This window comes from Phalacrocorax aristotelis, chromosome 3 (assembly GCF_949628215.1).
Source record: "Phalacrocorax aristotelis chromosome 3, bGulAri2.1, whole genome shotgun sequence".
Classification (NCBI taxonomy): domain Eukaryota; kingdom Metazoa; phylum Chordata; class Aves; order Suliformes; family Phalacrocoracidae; genus Phalacrocorax; species Phalacrocorax aristotelis.
In genome coordinates, this window is record NC_134278.1 from 39,457,423 (window position 1) to 39,483,248 (window position 25,826).

The window sequence follows — 25,826 nt, forward strand, 5'->3', positions numbered from 1 at the left end:
TAGTAGTATCTTTAAAAAATAATAATAAAGAAGAACAGAATGTTAAAGACTTAAAATGGCAGACATTCAGCCTTAGAGTATTTTAAGTAGTTCAGCCTTTAACTTACCAAACAAGGGCCTTCATTCTACCCAAGTCTTCATAAGTTAATGGTATCATGGATCACTTCACTCCTTAATGTAACAGCTGTCCTCTGCTGAATGCAAGGATGTGACACCAGACAGTCCATTTTTAGACATTTGCAATGGGATATTTTGATGTCTAAAGGTTCCTTGCTTGTAGGCCAGCCTTCATCTGCCTTCTCTTGACTTAAATTTTGTTTTTTAAGGCTCCCCTCTTTCCACAAAACAAAATGCCTATGGGGCTGAAACATCCCATATTACAGCCGCCAGACATTCAGTCCCCTTCCCCTCCCAAAACACTGAGGAAATTAATACATCCTTTTCAGTTATAGCAAAGTGAAATGAATGCCTGCTTAGATTAATTGCTTTTATATTCATTGTAAGTTGCTATTTAATTACCACCATGAGGATGACTGGATTGTGTGGGCTTGGCACGTAACTAGTTCTCCCTGAGAACTGGTCTCTTAACATAGCTTGGGGGTCTGTTTAACACTTGTGAAGCTACACTTCTGTGTAGGATTACTAGAACCACATAAATGGCATTTGCTCGCATGTCTCTGTGTGGCACCGACAACACCCTGCCTGAGTGTGGGGCAGGTAATCTGTAGCGCAGTGTCAGTGAGGCATTTATCATACACAAACTTGGTGATATATCAAAGGGTCTTTGAGGATGTCTCTGGAAACGTTAGTGTCCATATTGCACTTCAAAGAATACAAAGACTATCCGGGAACATTTCCCTGAATTGGGACCCATTTTTCTGGTTTTCTGGTTTCTGCCATCTTACATTTAAATAAGGCATCTGGTTTTCTTCTTACTGAGAACCATATACCAAGCACACTAACCAGGAAAGGGTGGGGAGGTGTTTTCCTTTGGGTTGGTGAAAAATATTGCCTGAGGAATGGAAACACTGCTTTGATTGTGATACAGCCTCTATTTTTATTACTTTTCTCTGTAAAATACAATAAAAACATTGTGGGAAATATATAGTCAATTATCTGCAGTGGAAGGGAATACACCATCCATTGGCAAGGCTTTTGGGGGAGGGAACACCGAGTTCTAGGCTTGTCTTATCTTTCTGTATGAGACAGACCCTGGATCAAAAACTGCAGAAGCAAAAATATAAAAAAAAAACATGAGCGTGTGAAATGCAGAAAGCTGGTTATCCCCCCGAAAAACACACAAAGGGCCAGAAGAATGTCCCTGAAAACAGTATAACTACAGCTGCTGCGTGGGTACAGCACACAGCAACAGAAAGAGGGATGGCTTAGGGTCTGAAAATGTGGTATCCATAAAGCTCAAGTCAATGGCAACATTACCACTGGCCACAGTGGAGTCCAGGTTTCCTCCAATATGCTCTAAATTTACTCTTGGCTCTATATTATAGCATCCAAATAAAACCCAGTGGTGTGCAAATGAACATAAGGGCACAGCATAGTCCAAGTGGCTGCAACGCTGACATAAGTTAAGTCTGTGCTAGGGCTACACTTAACATTCACTGCAATAGCCCAGCTTTCGGGTAGCATAAGTATTTTTTGTATCCTGTTCTATCCTTCTTTACCAGCCTTTGATGTCAGTTCTCATTTTAGGCTACGGACTCCTTTGAGAGGTGCACTGAGATGTATTTGGCTAGAGCTCTACATTTGGATGCCGCCACAGTACCTGTGACGTTTCAAAAACGCACGGTGGGATTGCAGGGTCCATTTGTGCTATCTCCACTTCTCCTGCCATTCCCTGCTGCAGAACTGGAGCCCGAGCACTTGCCTTGAAACCTGGGCGTTACCTCCAACGTTTAGAAAGGCCACAACATTTTGTGAGCAGATGTGAAAAGGAAGCCCACGAAGACTAACCATTACCTCATTATGATAAACTGCAGTTATTGATATCAAAACTTGGACTTCAGAGTAAATTTAAACATTAAAGTCATGGGAATTTGACAGCACATTCAAAGAGTGCAACACAACAGTAATTTCGTATGTGAAGTAGGTACATAAACCTCTGAAAGCAGCAACTCTTCAGACTTTTTAAACACTTTTACACAGTACTAATCAGATGTATTATCTTTACAGAAAAATATACCCACAGAACCTGTGAGCTACTTCTGATTATATGTTCCTTCTGTTGAACTGCTCACTGTATAGACTTGCTAGCATTAATGCTGACACTGTCTGATTTTGAAGTTTATCCTGTTGTCCTCTGTTGAAGCAGAAACTAGCCCTCTCAAAGTCTGATTGTGCTATTCCAAAAAAGGCTTTTCTCTTATTAAAAACAGAAGCTTTCATTCTCTCTCGAGGCCTGATATTTATGATCAAGCATTTCATGCCTACTTCTCTTGCACTAATTCTGGTCATTTGCAACAATGCTGGTGTTAAGTGACTATGAAACCCTAGTCTCTGAAGTAATCAGATTTTCAGGCCCTGTGCCCCACATCACATGGAATCATTTATTGCAGTACAATAGGAAATAAGGCCGCTACACATAACAGTATTTTGGGGGGGTGGGAGAAATGTTGCTCATTGCTGAGTAACAGTATACCCAGCTGATTATAGGTTGTAAATTGTGCTTCAGGAATCAATGGATTTTTGCATTTAGTAAGAGCACAGAAAAAAAATATGCAGGGTACCAAGCTCCCACTCAAGCACCCGGTCACATGGAAGTGCTAACTTCCCAGATCCGGCTGATACGGGGCAGCCGAACTTGTTTTGGCAGCTGGGATGAGCTGGGCTATGAGGAACCAGCACGGCTCTGTCACTGGCTAATGAGGCCAGCAAGCTGCTCAGTCCCTTCTTCAACATAAAAACCTCACAGCTCTACTAGCAGCCTCATCACCTCCTTGTATCCAACATCTGTCATGACCTTTGCATAGAAATAACAGAGAGGTTCAACAGCAGACTGTTAAACTGAACCATGTTAACAACAGTGGATTACTTGGATCGTGGCAGCTTCTTGTATTAAGTCTTTGAGTTTCAGAGTTTACCTCAGAGTCACTTCCTTTGGTCTTGCTGAAGTTGTAGAGAAAAAAACAGGCCCAAGCCCCTCAATTTTCCAAATGTAGTAAAAAGTGTTTGAATACACACTTTAATATATTTTCTGTGGCATTTTTGTAAAATACAGATATATAATTATAGATAGAACGCATATATAGCATTTACTATATTGATAAAAAGCTAGTCTTTTCACAATCACACACCCCAGTAATTATTTACAATATGATTCAACTTTTAAGGAACAAATGTTTCAAACAATATTGTGTGGTTATATGATAAGAAGAATTTGAGGAAAAATAAGAGACCAGTTCTATAAAATTCCCAGACGATAAAGTACATACTCTTGCCAGGAGCACCTCCATGAACGTCCATGCACAACCTGTTTTTTCCCATTGTAGGGCCGTGCATGATTTAGCCTTTCCACATTTCTACATAGTCACAGCCCTTAAGATGACATGGATAATTATCTTTAACCTTTTTCAAGTACAGATTAATTGTATCATTCTTCCCATTTAAAGATTTGTCCAACTGCAATACTTCCGAGTTTGGCTAGAGCAGGAACTACTGTACACAAGTTTCTTGTTAATTTAAACCAATAGAGCTACTGCAATTTACATAACTGAAGATTTGCCCATCTTCTACACATCTTAGAGCCATTTCACAAATTCTTAGTGTGAGGTTTTTGAATGGTGTTTTTAGCATTGCAGGTCTTTGCTAGGAGGTCTGCCTCAAAGGACACTGCGATGCCAAAACTAGCGACAGCCCCGAAGTACACAAATGCTCTTTATTACTCTCATATATGAACATTACCTAGCCATCCACCTGTAATGTACTGTCCACAGTACGGTAGATGTAAAGATGATCTTCATCTTTGATATACTGTCACCATTTACTGTGAGGCAGAAAAGTGCTATTATCTCATTTTACAGAAGAAAATATTAGATATAGAAAGGCTGAATTGCCCAAGGTCACTTGGGAAGTTTGTGACAGAAAAGAAGCAAACCCACATCTCCTCAACTGCAGGCTCATCCTCTTGTCTTTCCAGCTTTGAATGAGAACTTATTATGTGTGTTCTTTAACATAAACAAATATGTAACTAATAGAAATAAAGCCTTCTCCAGGCACAGGCGTAAAGACTGCTGTGGTGTCTCTTCTATTTGCAAGTAATAAGAAGAGATAGTGAGAGGCCTGTTTCTGCATGCATTATCTCCAAGTCACTGAAGAAATACAAGCTGCAATGAGTCTTTGGGAGCACTTAAGCCCGCTGTTTGCCAGAAAAGTCGTAGGAACTCGAGAAACACAACAATCCACCTTCACCAAGAAGTCTGACAGAGAAAAATATACAATCTGGAAGGCCTTATTCTCCTTCAATGCTGACCAGGGAAGCATTTTCACCTACATTTGTACCCACTTTATAATACCTGCACAATATAAAGGAGGCTTAGTCTACCGTTGAAGACAACTCATTTTCCCAAGCATTAAAATCTGTTCTACAACCTCCACGGTTCTGCTCTGACAGGCGGGGAGCTGAGAGGCAGCTTTTGCAGCAGGGCTGATGTGCACCGGAGCTGTGCAGGTGCAGATGATGGCAGAAATTTCACCACGACAAGTGTCTCCCCGTGTCCTTGTCGCTCTGGAGAAGCCTGGTCAGGAGCAGGTTGTGATCTGCGTTCTTACAAGCAACAGTTAAAACCAGAGCTGGGGAAGAAGGGAACTTCTTTAATTCCAGGGCAAAAACTGACTGAGAAACAGAGCAGCAGTAACCTCATCACAGAAAGAAATAAGAGGAAGACAGGTGGCTCCCTGGAGGGAGGGACATAGGCTGTAAGTGCCATGCTGGAGCAGCATGGAGTAAACCATTAAAGAAATTTTGCCTACTGTGATCCTGGTGCCAGCTTGGCTATGTTACAGGGAGGCAGCTAGGATGAAGTTCTGCTTCTAGCAATGCTTGCGGGCAAACTGCAGGCTACGGGCAATGCACTTATGAGATACCGATGATGGAGGACTTTTTGCCCTTATTAAAAAAAAAATCAACCACCAAACCCAAAACACAATACACACAAAAAAGGGTAAAACCAATAATGGAATTTCTCATCCTGATCACTTCTTTTTTCCTAAATCAAACCTGCATTTTCCTTAAAAAAAGTAAAAATACAAAAACAAAGATACATTAGAATATCCTACTGTCCAGTAAATGTCTATAGGCAATATTTATGGAGGAAAAAATGCATCAAGCCCTTCCTTTGACAAAAATGAAGCACCCCAAAGTTCATTCTGTACCAAGGACTGCCGCTTCTTCCGCTGTTGGTTTAAATTACTCCTATCGCCACAATTTGAATATGCATTATTTGTCTTCAAACACTTAAACATAAATCTAGACTAATGCTGAAAAAAGATACAGAATGCTGTGCTGTTGATAAGCTAAAAACAGCATATCATGAGAAGGCAAACTAATCTTTCCATTTACTTTGTAAATAATCCATTAGCTAAACTTCTATTTTAGGCTGGATGCTTGACGCTTAACACTTAAAAGTCCAAATACCCTTCAAATCCCTTATAACAGAGAAGAAACTTGTAAAATGCCTTTGGTGCATCAGCTTATCATTGTACGAATGTTTTAAAGAAACTCACTAGTACTATAGGAAATGTAAGTGGGCTTGTTTGTGTTGTTTAATACTCCAAGTGTCATTTCATTCTTTAAAGAGGTTAGAACAGAGGAAGGGGAAAGGGGAGGAAGTCTTACTTAATTTGTTGCATATGTCCCAACGTGTTATACAACTAAGTGTATTATACCAGAAAACTAAAGCAGTCTGCGCCACAACAAACTCTGTGTAACTCAAAATAGAAGAATAATCTGGCCACAAGCAAGTCAAAAACTCAGTGAAACTTCCTCTCATATTATATGTACACACACTTTACAAGCTACATCGAATGTCCTTTCATATTCCAAAAGAAATACATTGTAGACACCAAACATACTGTACTTTTACTTAAAGGCTTCATCAAACCATATGTGCAGACACTTGAGAAGACGAGAGTGTTAAGCTTCCTAGGGTCCTAGAGTCAAAGAAATTCTGCTGCCCCCCACTGCTAAGTAAGTGCACTCCTTCCACGGGGGGCAACATCTGCCGATCCGTCATGGTTCCACTTGGCGAGGACCCCAAGAAACTTCCTTGGGAAGAAACGATTTTCTCAGGACTGGCAGCCAGTTTAGGGGATGTGGAAAAGTTATATCCATAGAGCGCACAGGGACTGTGCAGTCTAAACGTGTTGTAGGAGCCTTGGTGGGTTTGATTAGTGGTAAAGGCATTGCTGGATGGGGATGGCATGATGTACTGGAGCTGTGGAGACATCCCTGAAATCTGCATAGATAAGCCAGTCTGTGGGCAGCTGAATGCGTCCCCATCATTGCCACTCATAGACATATTCACAGTTGTGCTACTCGACACACCGACATAGGAGGGAGTCCTCGGGGGCGCAAACGTCTCACTGGTTTGGTTTGTGAGCCTGTTGTAGGTTTCAGCCAAAGAAGTGCTGTATCTGTTCAGGGTCAAGCCTGAGCGGGCACAAGCTGTGTAGTCAGCCGGAGCAAGGCTACAGAGCTGGCTAGTGTTGGGACTGAGGTGGAAGGCTGGAGATGAGCAAGGGGAACCCGGTAAAAGGTGAGGGTGGGTAGATGGCACTCCACTGCCAGACCCCTGGAGTAAAGTAGAGGAACCTGCATTTCCTGCAAGAGAATATTACAGTGTAAGAAGCATGTTGGGAAAGGTTCACTTCCTAGTTGACCTTTGTTTTTTATAATAACCCTTGACATGAAACACGTAGCAAATTCATTCAAACAATGACACGTACATACATGTGCAGGGGTGTGTGTGCATGTGTGGCATATGCATATTTTTAAAGAAACAACCTGTCCAAGAACAAGAACGTAAGTTATGCTTTTGCAACCATCACTCAATACTTAGAGCTCCTGCCCGAAAGGTTAACTACTCTTTATTTGATACGGGAAGCAAACTGCATGGCAGCTAAGACGTAGCCAGGCAAGTACCACATCACAGGAGGCCTTCTTCAAAATTATGAATTTTGTATTGCCTGTGCTGTTGCAACACCTCAGAGTGCATTTCAAGCACCCTGTGCCTAACTCACTGCCAGAGCACCAGCTAAGGAACTGGCTCCTTAGCTCAAATGATAGAGGCTCTCACAGTTCAACAGCTTCAGGAAAGCTCACAACTTGAGAACAAAGCTTCAGAACAAAAAACGTCCAACTTCAAACAAAAAAACTTGAGAACAAAACTTCAGAACAACTTCAGGAAGAGCGTAGGCTGAGTACTGTGCACGGCTGCTTCATATCTTGAACAGGTAGGTGGAGGTTTAGGTTTGCAGCTAACTGTTCACAAGCTATTCATTTACTGATATCAGAACTTTTTACATGACAAATGCCAGTGCTGAATGCTCCTGAGAATGCACCACTTGCTACAGGTGAAGCTTTTTCTCAGGACTGAAAGTTTCCCAGCTGTAAGAAACACTTCCTTTTCTTAGAGATTATATCTCCCTGAAAAATGAGCGTAGAAAAATTGATTTGGGCCTTTCACAGTCTCCTAGGTAGAAGGCACTTAACACAGAAGACTCTGCTGCTTGTGAATCACATTAACTATCAAACAGCTTGATGCTGCAGAGGTACATGCTGTCAATAAGTTAACAGATTTTCACGACAGGTGAGCTAGTAAGAAGAAAAATACATTATCAGTGAACTATGCCTGCTTCTTGTTGCTCAGCTGACAGGCCACAACAGGTACAAAGCACCAGGAGACTGCCACATTTAAGAAATCCTAGTGTAAGGCATATTTCTTTTCCTTCCAGTCTATGTCAATGCCTCCGCTTTTCAAAGGTGGGCATTTCCAGCATTAACACCCAGGACAAATTTATAATGGGCTCTTTTCAGCAAGTCTCTAAACCACCCTACTGGACAAGGTACAGTCGACTAAAGATTTTCCAAGGATCCCAGCTCCCATCCTGTGAACATCACCAGTAACTTCAACAAGCTCCTTAACCTGCAACAGCAGAAGAGGAAGTGGGAATTTCATGGCAGCAGTTCCCCTGCTCTCAAACAGTGCTGCTATATACAAACAGGGCAATACAGCTGGCCCGTCTCCTAGATGTTTTAACTTCATAGTGGGTTGCCTTTCAGTCTTACACAGTTTGACAAGGTATTTCAAGTCTGATGCTGGCGCCTTATCACAGGCCTTTTTTACAAGATGGTCACCTCACTCCCATCCTCTGCCCCAAACTCTGCCGACCCTCATCCAATGTATCAGTGACTTAGCACAAAAACTCCTTTTTAATTGCACACATAGGGCATGGATGCTCAAGATTTCTCAAAGGAGTGGGCTAAGGAGAAACTGACAAAAGTGATTTCTGTGTATTTCCATATTTTCTGGATTTTTGCTCTGAAGACTCTTAATGGCTTTGGAATACATTATCAAGAAGGCAGGAAGGATGTTTGTAAATTTGGTAACAGGAAATGCAAAGATTCAAGAGCAGTATGTCTGATTTAGCTGGGAAACATCTGAGAAGTTTTCTATATGCATTGGGGTACCTTGGAAATACAGGAACTCAAAAAAAAGAGTACAAAGACACCCCTCTCTGTCCAAACAGGCCATTTAAATACCCCTCCCTCTGCCACAGCTCTACTTCTATGATGGAGAAAGTGGGAGCCAAGGGGTTATGGACTGGGGAGCAGGAAAAAACAAAATGGAGAGGAATTCCAATTTTTTCAAGCTCTAGGATGCAGATAAAGTTTTTTGGGACTTTTACTGAACAATTTCTAGGTCTTTAAGAATCAAGGAGGCTTTCCAAAGAGGAAACCCAATTGAGCTTGCCACTAGTGATTCATGACTTCGAGGACATTTCTTCTCCCATTCCTTTTTTTTCTCTTAAACACACAACTAACTCCTATATTGGACTCTGTACAACAGAAGTCCTCTATAAATGAACTCTGCCTTGTGTATCTAGCCAGAGCATAACATTGATGAAGAGACTATTCCATCCTTAAATAACTGTCAACTTCCACACATGATCTGATTTATCTTCATGACCTAACATCCTTACTGCCACAGTGGTTAAGTTAGCATTAGTTTTCTAACTTAGAATAGCTCTGATGAGAAGTGATGGCCTGCGCTGGGGTTGGCTGGTTGCTTTTTCGCTGCAAGTGATACATTCATCTAGATTTTTACAAAGAACGATGGGCGAAGCTTTATCTTCATGCATTTTTGTTTTGAAAGAACACAAAGATGACCATTACCCTGTTTGGGTATCCCAGGTATATCTTCAAATGTAAGTGTCCTCAGTGAAGGTCTCCAGAAGGCGTAAGACTCTACCAGAGCTTCCAGTCCCATTCTATTTAGAACAAAAACATCACAGCGTCATGAAGGAAAGCTGTGTTTTGTCACATTTCTCTGCACAGTTTACCTCAGAAACATATGAAAAATAGTAACATTTCAAGATTATTCTGAGTTTCATTCTGCTTTTTAGAAAACAGCCTTACATTCTAATCCCTGAGATCACTGTGATCGTCAGTCACTGGGCTGGCAGCATGCAAAGAGTTTCCCATTTCCACAGTTTGTCCCTCTATGTCAGTTTTGGCTTTTTGGGTTTTGGTTGGGTTTTTTTTTTGGGGTGGGGGAAGTGAGGCAGGGGACACAACTTGGCTAAAACAATGTTAAATGTTTTCCTAGCATGACATTTCCTTAAAAGTAATGCTCTAACTGCCAGAGGGATGATATCCTATTTTTGCCTAGAACAAACGTGATCCAGTGACAACTTCTACTAAATCAGTCATTACCAATGAGTTGCAAAATCCCACTTACAACATGAGTAAGACCTGGGTGTACACCTCTTTCACTACTAAAAGGTATAAAGCAATGTTATGTCTTGGTTATTATGTGCTGAGCAAAAAGAAGATTTTCAGTTTCTAAAGGCAATCATTTTCTTTCAACAGTGTCATGACAAAACAGAAATAACCGGGTAGACAATTGTGGCAGACAATATTTATAAGAACCTCTGTTTCCTGAAGGTAAAGGCTCCTTTGTTTTCTGACAGAATTTTATGAATAATGAACCTCAGAGGTATCATTTTGCTGTTATTTTTGGCTGCTGGGCCCCAAAGGCCTGTTAAGTGTCAGCATCAGGCACACACCACATACAAGTGCTCGTCTTTGAGCAGCAGCACTCTGTAAACTCGAATTATGCAAATAGCCCAGTTTGAAGCTACCAACATGTTCTTCTGATATGGCTGCTTCCCCACTGCATTTCCAGCCGGATCACAAATGTACTTCAGGAAACAGTTATAAATTATATACTTATTAGCTGAACCTGGACTAAAAAGATAGCCTTCGTTCTTTGCAGCAATGGTGAATTTTCATTTCTAGTTAAAACAGAGATAAAAGCCACCTCCTGGAGGAGTGTAGCCAAGGCGATAATTTATACAAGATGCCTTTGAACAATTTCCACATTTTATCACCACGCTAATTTACGCTATCAAATGGCCAAGTTTATTTAACAAAACAGTTATGTTTTTCCTGAAGTATTTAAAGGGCGAAATTCTGGTCCTTTCCTGAGTAAAATTTTTTATAGGGTCAAACTTAAGGCCTAACTGAAGAATGAAACTATTCTCAGCACATAAATTCTGTTGCACTTTGCAAATGCACAGGGAATGCTTTTAAAAGGTGAAGCTACTGATTTCTGTAAAATAGCCTGTGGGACTGAACGGGAATGACCTGAAAGGGAGTATTTTTAATTAAATAGAATTATTGTATACAGCAGTGCAGAGTAAATTAGCTGCAATAATTAAAGCAACATTGAAAAATTGGATAAAAAGATATAACAGTATTTTTTTTACACTACTGTTGGAGATTAAAATGCTTAGGTGGTAAGTACACCAGCTAGACCAACGAAGATAACCAAATCCTGACATTTAATTTCAATGTTCAGCAACAGAGTAAAATAATAATCAGAGTAGACCAGTAATTTAAATTAAAAAAGGAAATTTTCCTTGACAATTAAATATCTGAGCTGCATTCCCAAACACACTTACTCAGTACCGCAGAGCCTATCAAAGAAAACAGCAATACTGACTTCAGTAAACCAATGCCAATTTGCAATGGACAAGAGTTTGCAGAGTCACTACTGTAACAAGTGTGTTTCATACAGTAGAAGCATTCAGACCTCATCTAAAACCAGATTCAAAACATTTATACAGAGACTGGCTCTTCCTACAGGACTGGTCTCCTAATCCACTCCCATAAACTATAACTGTCTTTCAATTAAAATATTCTACCTTTTGTCTAATGCCTGAAAGAAAGTTATTCCTAACAGCCAAACAAAAAAACCCTCTCCGGATATCCCCAGTCCTACAACTGGATTTGCATGATTGCAGATGCAGTACTCTTACTGCACCTACATCGTCGTCAGGTAATACCAGGGCTCTCCCGCCACGTCAAATCCAGTTCAAAACTGGTTTTCAAACGATTCTTTCCTCTGTTCTCAAGGGCATCTTCTCTTGTTCCATAGAACATTATGGAAGAAATTCTAACTCCACCTAAACTCAGAATTTTCAGAGAAGTCAGGGTTTCACACTTCTTAAGAAGCTCCCTAGCATTTATTTTACAGCTCTGCAAAACCATGCATAGCAGAGACACTGTCTAAGGAGAACTGTCAAATAGGGCACGTACAGCAATTGTCTTCTCCCCCAAGTACCCACAGCGTGTTTTGCTTCTTCAGTCACTGCATTTATCTGGAAGTTACTGTTCACTTAATTTCAAACTAGAAGGCTGCAAAGGAAGACAAAACTCTATTTATGCTGGTGTGTGAGGCATCCCTTCCAGGCCCCAGCACAGAGCATGGCCAACTGTTTCTTGCTAGAAGACAAAAATCCTAGGGAGCAACTAATGGAGCGTGCAAACTGAAGAGATACTTACAGTGGGTTCCTGGAAATCTTTACAACTACCCCACCCTTTCTATAACTGTTTGTCTTCTAAAAACTGTTCTTATTTGCTGTCCAGTCTCAGCATTTATGTAACTCAGGTGGAAGCACAAAACAGGCTTTAATGCTGTAGCCTCTCCTAAAAGAGAAGCTCAATAAAGCAGCTACCAAAAGACACTCTCTGAGCATTCCTACCAGCACAGAGTCTGCCCCCTTCTCTGCAAGGCTAGGTCATAAATATAGCAGCTGTAGACACCAAATGCAATGTGGTCACTGGAACCGATCTATAATACGCACCACAATTAAATGCTGCTTTTTTTAGCTGAAATGATTTAACATACAATTCATAACAGGCTTAAGTATTTTGCATTAGTCTTTGGATAAAATACCCCATCAGTACTGGCAGCAAGGACTAGACCCAAGTCTCCACTTTGCACCACTCAGATTCCCCATTGCTATTTTGAAAGAGTCATGGCTGAAGAGGGAACAAGCAATTAATCAGTCTAACCGCAACAGTGGAGGTAGAAAGCAGGCTCATTTCAAGGTCATCTATAGCCTAGTAAGAAAGGCATTCACCTAGGAAGTAGATTTAAAAGTCCTTAGGCCAAAGAGACACTTGAACCCAGGTCTCCCACCTCCTAGGCGAGCGTACTAAACATAAGGTTACTGCACGAGGTGACTTCATTTCTCTCCCTTTTAAGAGAAAATGACGAGCCAGCCAGCCATACTGAATGTCACCTCGGTGCAAGAGAACCTGGGCTTATAGTTTGACACTGGTATCTGCAATTTGTGTCTCCAGCCAGAAGAAAAAGGAGATTTCAGGAGCAGCCTAAAATCACAGTCCTGAGCATGCATTAATTCCATCTGCAGCCTTCACAGTATGCCACCGCTTCCACCGATAGGACACTTGCGTACACAACTCAAGCCAAGTGCCAACCCGTTCTTGACCTAGATGGCCAGAGGAGTAGGAATGGGAGTCCACCACAGAAACGTTACTGCGAAACCCTAGTGTTCCCTCAAAGACTCTGAGTCCTCAGATTAATTTGTCTGTAGATACAGGCACTCCCCTCGACCAGCCTTCACAAACTGATTCTGTCAGCAACAACAAGGCCACCTCCTTCCCCAGCACCTACCTGTTACGTCCCGAATCTCTAAACCCTTTGGCGAATGGATTCCTATCAATCTTCAGGCGAGTTATCTGTGAATATGATTAGAGAAATTATTACCTGCAAATTCAGCTAAGTAACACACAAAATGACTCTCCTGACAGAACTAAGCCGACAGTGGAGTAGAAACATCTTCAATTTGCATGATTTAAGATGGTTGTCCTGAAACACAGCAAAATAAGGGCCAGCCTTCTGATCACTGTTTTTGCAAATCCCCAGAGAAGCTAATATGTATTTAATGCTACCAAATGGCAGGTTGGAATTCTTGAGAAAAATCTGGCAAATGTCATTCTTCACCTAAGAGAGTATGCTGCCTAACTGCAATAAAATTTAAATTAAATTTTATTTCTGTACAGGTCAAGAAGGAAACGTGAAAAGAGATATTATCTCAAGGCTATTATCCTCCACAAAAAAACCCACCGAACTCTCCCCAAAATAATTGCTATTTATTTAAATAAATGGGATAGGCACCAAAAAAAATAGTATTTCAGTATTTACATGGCTATCCTGCTCTCCTCTTTGTAAAGATGGCAATGCATATATAATTTCCCAAAATATATCTGCAATAACTTATACGCAATTAATAAAAAGTCACAACACTAACTGTGGTGTCACTATGTATGTTAATACTTAAACAAGCGGTAATAAGAGCCAAACACTGGAGTCACAGAACCTGCAGTTTACTTTTGACTTTGAATCTGTGTGGACCCAGATAAACTGCAGTTATTAACATATGCTGAATGCAGTTAATGAAAATGACTGCAACTTGATTCAGACCTCAGCTTCTCTGTTTTGGGAGTTTTGAAATCACTGGTGTCAGGAACAAAAGTGCTTTAAAATTTCAATCCAGACATGTATTTACACTTAAAGGTACAAAAATTCCTTTAAAAAACTCTTTGTCTTGTGCTTCAATGCTGTATTTAAAATTAAGACACCATTAACTATACTAATTAGACTGTGTGATCTCCATAATAAGAATGACTTTTTACATGCAGCATCTAGCCCACATGGCCTGAAGTCTCAGCTATAGCCTCTAGGCACTGCTGCAATACTACTAATGAAAGCTACTTGTAATACAAAAAAGGTTTAGACAATGGTTTTTAACAAGTGGTATAATAAAAGTAGGCACTTTTCTCCTACCTCTTACTTCCCCGGTCTACTCTGGAAAGCCTGTAAAGTGCTAAGCAGAAAGCCCAAGTTACCTGCTGATTTTGGTACGCCGTGACAGTAGTGAAAACCGTCTCTGGAAAGGAGAAGGCTTTCACCCCTTCTCCTGAAGGGATAGGCTTGACGGGGGACAGATCATCTCCACAGTCTTTTCGGATGACGTGGACACGAGGCTGATACTTATGCATAGAGTGAAGGATAATCTACGCAGGCACGAAAGGAAAAAGATAACGTTTATTATAAAGGACACCCTGCTGTTTCAGGACTAATAGCTTTTTGGAACAGATTATGGTATGTGTTTACCATGCCACTTACTGGAAATCAAATGTTTTCTTTAACCTCTGAAGGTTCTTATTACAGTAGCCTAATCCCTGTGCATTTATGTTATTGCCAACCCTAAGCATTTAAAAATTACGACTCAGGAGCTCCAAATTCAGAGACTGGCTCAATTGAGACTGGCTTTTTTAAAAAAAAAAAAAAGTCAGGAGTGAAGTCCTGGTCCCACTGGAATTAGGAAAGTTTTGTCACTTTTTTTCCCCGAGGCCTGGATTTGATCTAACAGGATTAACAGCAGCAGCATTTGCCTTTTGTTTTTGGAACCTTTGGGATATGCTTGGAGCAATTTTTTTCCTGGTATACCAAAGGTTGGAAACATATCTTGTTTTGAACACAAGCTGAGACTCACGCTCTGAAGAAGCAGAAACTTAAGAGTAAAATAACTCCAAAATCCAAAATTCTAAAGTGTTAATAAACCTAGATTTATAATACAATCAATATCAATACACAAACCCCTCCCAGCATACAAAAACTCAATTAAGAATAAATTATAAACAAGAAGTATATGAACTAACAGTGCATAAAATTAAACACAAAAATACCTCTTGGTATTGCTCCCAAATTTTAGAAGATATTTAAAATACAGAATTTTTCCTCTATTTTACTCTACTTCAGCTAACCACTACTAAAATAGAATATTTCAAGAAAAAAAATCATTGGAAGCTCAGCTATTATTGTTGGAAGGCCTAAGAAATCAGTAACTCGATAAATAAATAGTCCTATGGCTACTGGCCTGTGGAACCACTAATCAACATTCTGGGGAAACTTTTTAATTTCCTGCTCCTTGAGTAGCCTCAGAATGTGCATGTGCTCAGGCACTCAACAGAGCCCTATGCCAGACACCGTGGAAGTTCATTCATCCACATGACATAGAGGACATTACATTCATTTGGATAAACTAGAGTTTGGCTAGTTTAATACACTTGGTCCTGGCCAGATGACATGACCCCATTTTGGATAAGCCAAGTTTCTGGATAATCATGAATTTTATTAGCCTGTGAGTAAGGTTTTGACAATTACATCACAGGCTCCAATTAATTTTCTCAGGGAGTGTGCCCTATGGATGTCTCATTTTCACTAAAAGATGTTCCCCTGAATAAAAAAATACTCAGTTTAAAAGCATGGAAAACAGCATCAAAAGTATTTACTTTTCCCCTGTACTGAAATTCCAAATAAAAACTGCATCAAAATACAAAAATCGACCAGCTCTAACCAGCCGGACGGAGAGACTGCTTATACACTGCAGCACTTGCTCCGCAGATGAGAGAGGGATGAGAGGCATTAACAAAGAGCGCCCGGACCACGTACTTCTCAGTGTCAACTGCAAAATGCAGGTTTACTTTTCCTTATCATCCCAACTCAGATGAAAGACACAAATGCCACAGTATGTGTCTTAATGATGCCATCAGGCCTTAATGTCTCTGTAAGCACACAATCTTTCCAAAGTAGGGAATTCACCCTGGGACTCCCTTTAGAGATCAAAAACACACAAGGAAAACACATCCTTACAAATTTCGCTTGATCTACTCAGCCTTCAAGTGGAGCCCATGTATCAGAGAGTGTCCTACGTGCAGATGTACTTCAATATCTCTCCGCAGAACAGCGCTATAAAATTACATCGTCACAAACTCCCACTCAAAATACTGATGAAAACAGCAGCAGGCAGCAAGGAGCCCGGAAAGCATTCGAGCAGCAAAGCAAGTCGTCTTAGAGATGGCTGATCTGCTTTCACAAGAAGCTAATCCTAGGCCAACATTTTGCAAGGGGAATTGGCTGCCATGAACTAGTACCACAGTATAAATACTGCACAAGAATGCTACCTTAGCGTCTGCTTGCAAATACTGTCCCCATTCCCATGGACGTGGGTTACTTCTCTCACTGATTCTGAGAGTTAATACTCTGGAATAGGTAAAAAGACTCTGGGTTGACCTCATGCAAGCTCCCCACCTCAACGCCTGCAAGATCAAAGCCTAGCCCTGGGATTTTACACAAAAACTCTGCAAAAGCTGACACCTCTGAGGAGCACAGGAAGAATAAAGGAACAGCTTCAGCAAGGACTAAAGCCCTGGCACTAGACAGCACGGAAAGCACACCCGAAGAACCACAGCTAAAGCCCCGCACTGCTTTTACTACTGGGGGAATGATGGCAGAGCACAGAGACCCCTGATGAGGTTTCTCTGAGCCATTCTGCCTAAGCAGGAGGGGAAAAATAAAGAACTTGCCAATAATCTAAAATATACCGCACCTCCCATACAGGGGTGGGAGAGTCAGAACACGATATAAAAACAAATATTCGAGGGACCGCATAGCTTTGACCTCTAGTTCTTCTAATCCCCCATCACTCCCCTGGTACGCTTTTGAGAAAAACGGTTCCTTCCTGCTTATGCGAAACAATTGTTTTTTATATTCATCACAAAATATGATTATGCATTTTCCATGATTGCTGGAGGCATTCAGAGGCTACATAGCTTTTTCAATGCAGCATTCCACACTACCATAGCTTTAAAAGAAAAAATGTACCCATTGGAAGAGACACTTTTCTGCTTTCTGCTTTTGCCTTTTCTGGTAATTATGAATGACATGTTTGCAATTTCCCAGATTTGAGAAATATGAAATTATTTTACAGTCATCCTTCTTTTGTCCTTTTATTTTAATACTTAAATTTCCATTTTGGGGAGGAGGGGCGCTGCCGTAGCTCTCAATCAGTTCAATGTGTCTCAAATCACTGTACTAGGGCTTTGCTTCACCAGTTTCCAAATCGAAACGCTTAACTAAAGACCAGAAAATTTATATCTCCCCACATTATGAATAATGGCGTGCTGTGTACACTACACAGGTTTCAGTTCAGAATAAAAACAAAGCTAAGACCTGGGATGGAAAAATACAGCAATACAGTTCTCTACATTGCCGAGATTTTATCACAGGGCAGTTTGCGCCTGCGACTGCACGGGTGGACCACAGTACCAGCATATTGTCCCACTGAAACGGCCAAATACAAAAACCAGCCGGCCTGCTCTCCGTTGGAAAAGCGACATTTTACCCGTTCGCATCCACTTCACTTTTTAAAGCACTTGGAACAGACGCAGGACTCGGAGAAAGCAACTCCCGCTTGAGAAGAGTTGCAAATACACGAATGATGGGGAAACTAAGGGAACTACCTGTGCTAACCTTTACTCACCCAAACACTGCCAAATGAGACCCCATAACTGTAATTCTGGAAAGAAGCGATGTAAAACGCCTCTTTCAAAATCCTTAAGAAAAGCACTGCTACCTCAGGGATGTAAATACCCCCACGTTCCTTTTAAGGAAGCAAATGATGAAATTATGAACAGTACTATACGAAAGGAAGGCTTTTTATCCTTGTTATCACAATTGCCAGCTCAGTCCAGCCAGACTCCTGTATTTCCACCTCAGTAACATAACAGTTGTAGCTCCTGCACGATTTGACCAGAGTGTCAAGTTAACGCCCTTTGCAAACCGGGAGAAAAAACGTATACTTAAATGTGGACTATGTATTGACAAAATACCTGGCTTAATGTCACAGAGTTACTACTATACTGAAAGACGCGCGTCGTATCTTTGCACATGGTGCCAGGTATGTTATCTTTCACTCCCTTCTGCAAAGTGGAAAGTATCCTGCTTAGTACAGCAGGCTACATTAAGGACAATGGAATCTACATCCTGCCTCAAAACTTGCCTCTGACATCTTAAAACTCTACCACTTGGAACTTGATGCTCCTTCTGAAAGAAAGCCAACATTTACCATTTATTACAGAATTTTGCAAAATTAAAGACTTCACCCTGACTAAAAACAATTCTCATTTTTTAATTATTTCCTAAGGTGTCAAGTAAAACTATTTTAGGGATTGCTGGAAAGATACTGGCTTACATCTGTCATGTTTCAACAGTTTTGAAGAGAAAAGGAAATATTAACATAACACATTTTGTCACATTAGATAATGTCATAACTAAACAATTTAGAACTTGCAAACAGAACACTCATACAGCATACGTCTTCGCCAGTTATTCCAGAAGTAATGAGCCTCAGCTGTGAAAGGGTCTTGCTTCATAAGGTATGTAATAAATCATTATCGGAGCGAACCCAGCTCCCATGTTGTTCGCTTTTGACTGCAATTATTAACACCTCATGGGATTTCACACAAATGTTTAGGTTAAGAAAATAGTTAAGTGTACTTTTATTCACATGAAGTTATTGCACACTATTAATGTTTCTTCTAGCCACTTGTGAATTTAAGTGTCCTTTTTGATCGGAGCAGAAGTTGCGAGTAACACACTCGGTGGGAAAACATGAGAGCAATTCTGCCCCTTCGTATTAGGCAATTTAGCCTTGTAAAGTCTTACTTTGCAGAAGGAGTTCTGTTTTTGAGGGGGGAGTAAAACAGCAGGCTCTAATAAGCAGTTAATTATCAGAGCAGAAAGCAAGCAGATTTTAGATCTGGATTTTAGAGCTGTTCCAAAACAGCTTTGAAAAGTCAAGCCTATTTCTGGCACCCTGAAGCTGTACGTCAGTCTTTCAGGGCTGAGCAATGAGCCTACATATAATACCGCAGAAGAGCAAGTACTCACATGCCCTTGATCGTCCAGCTCGTTATTGGTAAGCTTCAGTTTGTCGAAGCTGATCACTTGTCTCATCCATGTCTCCCCAGAGGCGGGTGAATCAGGGTGAATATAAACACGAGGCGGTACTGGGGAGTCTGCATTACCTGCCACCATCCACTTGGAGCTATGATAAACATACCTATGAAAAGAAAACAAATACATATAACCACAAAACCTGAAATAATTTTTCAGACCCATTCAGTATTAATAAATCAGGGCCCATATATACAGCAAGAACCCACCAATTAACAAAACATGAAAGGACAGTAAATAAAAGTTGGGGGTTTTTTTAGTTTCAAAACATGGTTCTGGTATCTGCAAAAGTAAGGTTAAAAACCAGGCGCTGATCTGACCTTAGTTGTCTTAAAATCAGTAACAGTCTTAACACTAGGCTCCACACTGAGCTTTTAAGCTGGTGTCAGTTCATTGATTGCTACGGCTCTGCTCTGAATAGGCATCAGCGAACAGGGAAGAGCCTAGACCTTCATTTATCAAATCAAGCAGTAATTCCATATTTGGAAGATTTAACATGATGAGTCTAATATAAGAGTCTATAAATAAAGCTATTGAAGGGAAAGAACATTATGATTGGGAAAAATAATGAAACTATGTCAAACTATGCTCTTGCTATTTCTGCAAGACTGTATTAATTCTCTTGAGTAGTACTGCAGAAAAGCTTAAAAATGAAAAAAGACAGCCCATATACTTCATTTGATAGGCTAATGCTGACAAAGTAATTTTCTAATAAAAATAGTGCCTGCTTTGGTCAAAAACTTATTTTGAAGGCAGACATTTCACAGGGCCAGTGAAAAAGCACTAATTAAAAACTTCAAGGTATATTTTTCAAGTACAGTAAAATTCCAGTAGTTCAGCTATATTTTTTAATAAAAACAAGAAAGACACTATCAAGTCATTTCTTTGTCCAATTCAGTTCCTTATTAGAAAAAGACAAACAACATAATGGGAAATGAAAACAGCATGATCCAATACATGCACTGCTCCATACAATTCGTATCAAGCTGTAAAACTAAGATCTAGAATGGCGGTGAAATTCTCTCTTGGAGAAAATGTCTCAATCCCAGATCACACAGGCAACTGTTGTAACATTTTTCATTTATTTTATATTTGTTGGTTTATACGAAATACATGCTTTCCCTACAAAAGTCAATAAAGTCATAAACACACATAAAATATTTTAAGCAACAGCTTTGCCTTCTGAATATGTACAACAAGGTCCATTTTCGCTGGAAATCTAGACCGAGATGTAATTTTCTTCATTTCCATTTAGTTTTGCTATCTGCTATGACAGCTAAAGACTAGGCTCCATGTGTGATTGCTGTGGTATCTTTCAAATCTAAAGATCTGCAAGACAGTTTGTAAAGCCACATGAACAGCCAAAATTAAAATAACAATCAGGGATTAAAAAAGAAATAATCAGGCATTAAAAAAGAAATAATCAGAGATTGCACAGCGAAGAATGAAAAGTGCAATCAAGTAAAACCTGTAAAACGTCCATATTTAGTGGGAAGGTTAAAGGTGTGGTACTAACACATGATTAGAGAAAATTAAGTTTGCCAAATAAGAAAATACTGCCCTTCATACAACTTCTGTTAAGTTACTCCAGTTATCTGGGCACCATGTATCTCACTCAGCAGACAGCGCAGTTCAGTATGACTGTATTTATTTTCAATGGAAGGAGTTTGCAACAACTCATATTCAATATACCTGGTTTTAATTTTTAATATTAACATTTTTACTCAGTTTGGAATAATTACCTCACTTTTTCTATGAATTAAGTAATTGCTCAGACCTTCTAGGAATGGTATGATTAGATCGCTAAGTAAATGCATGCGTGCAACACAAAGTGAAAAAAGGGCTTTCATTTGAGCTGCACTGCACTGGTCCAAAGAAAAAAAAAGCATTTTTCTCTATGGTACAGTCAGAAAAGCCTCCCCTAACTGTGTGTGCTGGACAACCTCAGGACTGGTACCTGCACCTTGTGGAAAAACATAAAATCTAAAATTATCCTAGGAAACGTATTATATACCGCACGAAAAAAAGGAAAAAATTGCAGTCAATGAGGTAAGGACACGCAGAAAACACAGGGCAGTGTTTACTTAGGAAACGAGGCAGCATTCCTGCAGAACCAACCTTTTAGTCTTAGTCTGAATATTACTAGTTCTACAATTAAATCTGCAGCGGTTTTCCCTGCATTATACTAAGTATAGGGTTGAAACAATCAAACCAGCAATTGGTGAGGACCTGATCCTGCCTCCACTGAACAACTTGGCCAGGCTCCTCCTGGCTACTCCGGAGCATGGGATCGCTTCTGTAAAGCAAGACCTAGAAAACGTCCACAGCTCACGATAATAACTGCTGTGGGCCCAATCCTGCAAATGCTTCCAGACAAGCAGTGGTTTCAGCAGAGCCCAACCAGCTCCCTCAAAACATGACTGCCCTCGCCCTAGTGAGAGTTTCAGCACGTAATTCCTACTCCTAAGTGCTCAAAGAACAACTACTTTTGTTCCTCACATTATTCTTCAGACAATAATGCCATCAATTCTTTAAAAAAAACAGTAATTAGAAACATTACCCTTTGTGAATCTAAGTAACCAAAGTCTGAGTGATAAACAGCTTTTAAATTATATAATCAGTTTGAAGCGTGACCAAGAAAGCTCACTTGCCATTAGATCAGATGTCAATGCTGTTAATGTTATTAATTAATGCTAATGCCATTTAGCAGTAGGAAAATGTGTATTTTCATATTTATTTGTTAATAGGAAATAATTCCCACTGACATGATGAGGAGAATAAAATACTATATTTCCTGATCACACTAGAACTGCACTCTCTGAAAGCCCAAACCTGAGCATCTGCCCACAGTACATACATACGTTGGGTTTTGCATACTTGACACAATTTATTCTGTTTTTAAATGCACTGGGATAAAAATAGGAATCTGAAGGGGAGTTAAACATGACCTGCTGCTAATTTATACAGCGTTAATGTTTTCTTCCAATAGCCGAGCTCCCTATAGCTTGCATCTTGTGTTTTTTAGCCTTAAAGTCACCATACCTGTATCTTTTGTTATCCACTGGCACAATATCCATAGCAATATAATACTGCTGATGTGGGTCTAAACCTGAGATCTTCACTCTCATTGCGGGAAACATCCGCCTGAACATGGAAAGAGAGAGGTCATTTTTAATATGAAACAGACTCGGGAATGGTTGTTTGGGAAAAGTAACCGGTTCGCGGGATTTTTCTCGTTCTTCCTTTTAGCCTACAGAGTCCTTTTGGCCGATTATAGTTACACAGCCATGAAATGGCCCATTCGATATGTCAAAACAGATTTCGAAAGTGCATTTACTCGAACAATGCTTCGTATGTTTTGGGATACGCTTTGGGAGTACAGCTATTACCACATCATTTTAACTTTATTGTTAGACAGTAAATCATTTGGGTTTGAGACTTTACTTTAGCAGTACACGCGTTTAAAGCCGGGTAAGGTATTAGCTAGAAATATATTTCTGGAGATGTGCAAACATCTCCTCCACCCAGGAAGAGCAATACTTACAGAAATGCAAATTGCCACTGAAATTCCAACAACTGACAGCAGCAAATGGTGTATCATTTCTGCAGCAGCAAGTCAGAAAGCTAAATCCACGGCGATACAATTATAACACTGCAAGGATGCAGTTATAAAAGCCAACGTGCCATGCTGTAACCCAACAATATGGTCTTTATTGAGACGGGACTTCCTGTCTGCAACTTACTAAAGGTGAAGTGCAAGAGCTACTCTGTCTTTGAAAGGTATAGTAAAACTTCTTTATTGAAAGCAGAAACGAATCTACGAAGTAATTTCTTCAAAAAAAACCAACCCCCCCCAAAAAGTTCACTTTTTAGATCCTTCTGGGGAGAAAACGGAGTAATTAACTGATGCGGTGGTTTTAACTTAAAAATCCGTTTCTTAGCTCACGTTTGGCATGTATTTATCAAGAGAGTTCATTCCTGAAGAAAAAAAATCAAACAAAAACAACAAAAAACCATAGTGACGAGCTGCCTGCAAGTTAATGAAAGGTGCTTTTCTGTATTTTAGCCTGAAAGCCATCATTCCAGTTTATTCAGTATTTGCTGCTGTTCTTAAATATATATATAAATCAATTAAAAGTCGTTACTGGAAAGGAAAAAAAAATCCTATCTCCGCTATTTCTGAATAAGCAGGAGGGTAAACCTGACTGCGGTTAACTAGTTTTCGGTGTTATTTCAGTGCACCTGTAAGATAAAACAGAAATTCCCCGACCGGACTCTCTTAAGACAAATGTTGCTTTGTGCCGTTTAAGACTGCGTTTCAATCATTAATAAAACCTCTCTGGAAACGCAGAAGGTAGCATATGGATTCAATAAAATATGTTTTTGTAATTTCTAATAAGTTCAGATACTTTTATACTACCCAGGTTTTCACCATGTGTATCCAGTGGAAAGGGGAAAAGTTTCCCCCCTCAGAAGGACCCGGCGCTCCCTAACGAAGAGGAAACCCGAAACGCCGCTTGCTCCCCTGCCCATCGAAAATTATCGCCATCTACTTGCCTCGTAAATCGGGGTGTTTCCCCCCGGTTTTGCCCGCCCGCCCCGGGCGGTGTCCCCCGCCGCCGCCCCCCGTCCCGCCGAGCCCCGGAGCGGCCCCACGGGTGCCCGTTACCTTCCCGCCTTGGTGATGATCATCTCGGTGCCGATCTCGTGGAAGCGCTTCCACAGCTCGGCGCCCTGCAGGTCCACCCGCGGCGCCTGCGGCGTGGGCAGCGGCGAGCCGGGCCTCGAACCCTTCGGGGAGCCGCCGGGGGAGGCGGGCGGGGAGGCCGCCAGGAAGCCCTCCTCGCAGCCGCCTGCGGAGAGAGCGGAGGAAGCCTGAGGGGCCGGGGGAGCGGGGACCTCCCGACCGGGGGGCCTCCCTCACCCCGAGCAAGGCCCCGCCACTGCCGGCGGGGGCGACGGGCTGCGCCGGGCCCCGGGCCTGGGCCGCGGCCCTGCGCGCCGGGACGCGACCCGAAGGCCGGGTCGGCCGCGCTCAGACGTCCGGGAGGCGGGAGGGGCGCCGGGGCGGCGGGCTTGGCTCCCCGACGCGGAGCCCAGGGGCGAGCCGCCCCCAGACACCCCCAGACGCGCCGAGCCGGGCCGAGCCGAGCAGGGCGTGCGGCGCCCCCGGCCGCGGGACGAAGCGGGCGACATCGGCGGGTCCCTGGTGCGAGGCCGGCGGCGCGTTTCTTTTGGGCGCCTTTAGCGTGACCGCCGGCGGCCGCGGCCTCCTGCCTCCGCGGCGCGAAGAGGCACCCGCGCCCGTGTACAGTAAATTAGAGAGACACATCTCTCAGTGTGCTGCACGCAGACGGGCACGCAGATGCACATACACTTCCAACAGTTCCCATATGTACGGTATAAGCGCTTCCCACCCCCCTCGGAAACAAGTCCCCGGCTGCTGCCCCGCCGCGCTGTCGCACCGACAGCCCCGCCGGCAGCCGCCGCGCTCCGCGCCGCCCCGGGAGCCCCGCGGAGCCCCGCCGGTTTTAAGCGGCAGCGCCGGCGGGAGGGGGGGGGGGGGAAGGGAGTGGGCTGCCCATGCAGTGTGGAAGGACAGAAGGAGCGAGGGGAAAAGAGAGCGCCGGCGGCGGCGGGGGCAGGGGGAGCCGGCGCCCAGGCGGCGGAGCGAGCCCCCCGCCCGGCAGTCCCGACGAGAGGCGGCACTCACCGGCGGGGGCGCGGGGGGCGCAGCCCAGCTCCATGTCGCCGCAGGTCCTGCCACCGGCGGCGGCGGCGGGGGAGCTCTTGGCGCAGCAGCCGCTGCCCCCTTCGTCCTCCGCCGCCTCGTCCTCGCCGCCCAGCTTCCGCCGCTTGGGCTGCCGCGGCGGCGGCGGCTGCTGCTGCTGCTGCTGCTGCTGCTGCTGCTTCTCGGCCCCGATGAGCGCCTCCACGGAGAAGGCGTGAGCCTTGAGGCTCATGGTGGTGCCGGGCGAGGACCGCCGCTTGTCGGCCATGCCCGCCCCCCTACAGCCCGCGCATCCAGGCGCGCCGCGGCCGCCGGCACCGGCACCCGCGCCCGGCCCGCTGCGCGGCCGCCCTCCCGTCCTCCCGACCGCGCCGGCAAGGGGCTGGGGCTTTTCCTCGCCTTTCTTTTTAAATCCGAGTTATCAGCCAAGTTTTTTTTTTTTTTTTGGGGGGGGGAGGTGGTTTTTTTTAAAAAAAGGAGGAAAAAAAATCTATTCCTTTCTGCAGATGCGCTCCTTCTCTCCCCCTCCTCCTCCTCCTCCACGTTCTGCCCCGTCTGATGGGCCAGGCAGGACTGACATGGGTAACAAACGCTCTGCGGACACAAATTAGGGCTTGTAATTGAAATTTGTTGCCTTGATCTGTCAGCACTTCCAGGCAGGAGACCGGTGGGAAGAACTGGCTCATTAG

General features: G+C 42.5%; 1 protein-coding gene across 1 annotated transcript; it reads right to left on the reverse strand.

Moving 5' to 3' along the window:
* Nucleotides 1-1,041: 1,041 nt before the first annotated feature.
* Nucleotides 1,042-25,826, reverse strand: TBX18 (T-box transcription factor 18). Its single transcript, XM_075087218.1, has 8 exons — nt 25,120-25,826; nt 24,076-24,259; nt 22,449-22,550; nt 19,341-19,512; nt 14,453-14,620; nt 13,218-13,282; nt 9,407-9,501; nt 1,042-6,832 (listed from the first exon to the last, which is right to left on the reverse strand). The coding sequence occupies exons 1-8, from the start codon at nt 25,403-25,405 to the stop codon at nt 6,108-6,110; spliced, it is 1,797 nt and encodes a 598-aa protein (XP_074943319.1). The 5' UTR covers nt 25,406-25,826; the 3' UTR covers nt 1,042-6,107.

What these genes read in the sequence shown, in the direction of transcription:
- TBX18 (XM_075087218.1), bottom strand. Translation starts at nt 25,405, where the DNA reads ATGGCCGACAAGCGGCGGTCCTCGCCCGGCACCACCATGAGCCTCAAG. An exon ending in CGCCCCCCGCGCCCCCGCCG is followed by an intron (nt 24,260 to 25,119) that starts GTGAGTGCCGCC and finishes CTCTCTCCGCAG; the next exon opens with GCGGCTGCGAGGAGGGCTTC. An exon ending in CGGCGTACCAAAATCAGCAG is followed by an intron (nt 13,283 to 14,452) that starts GTAACTTGGGCT and finishes TCATATTCACAG; the next exon opens with ATAACTCGCCTGAAGATTGA.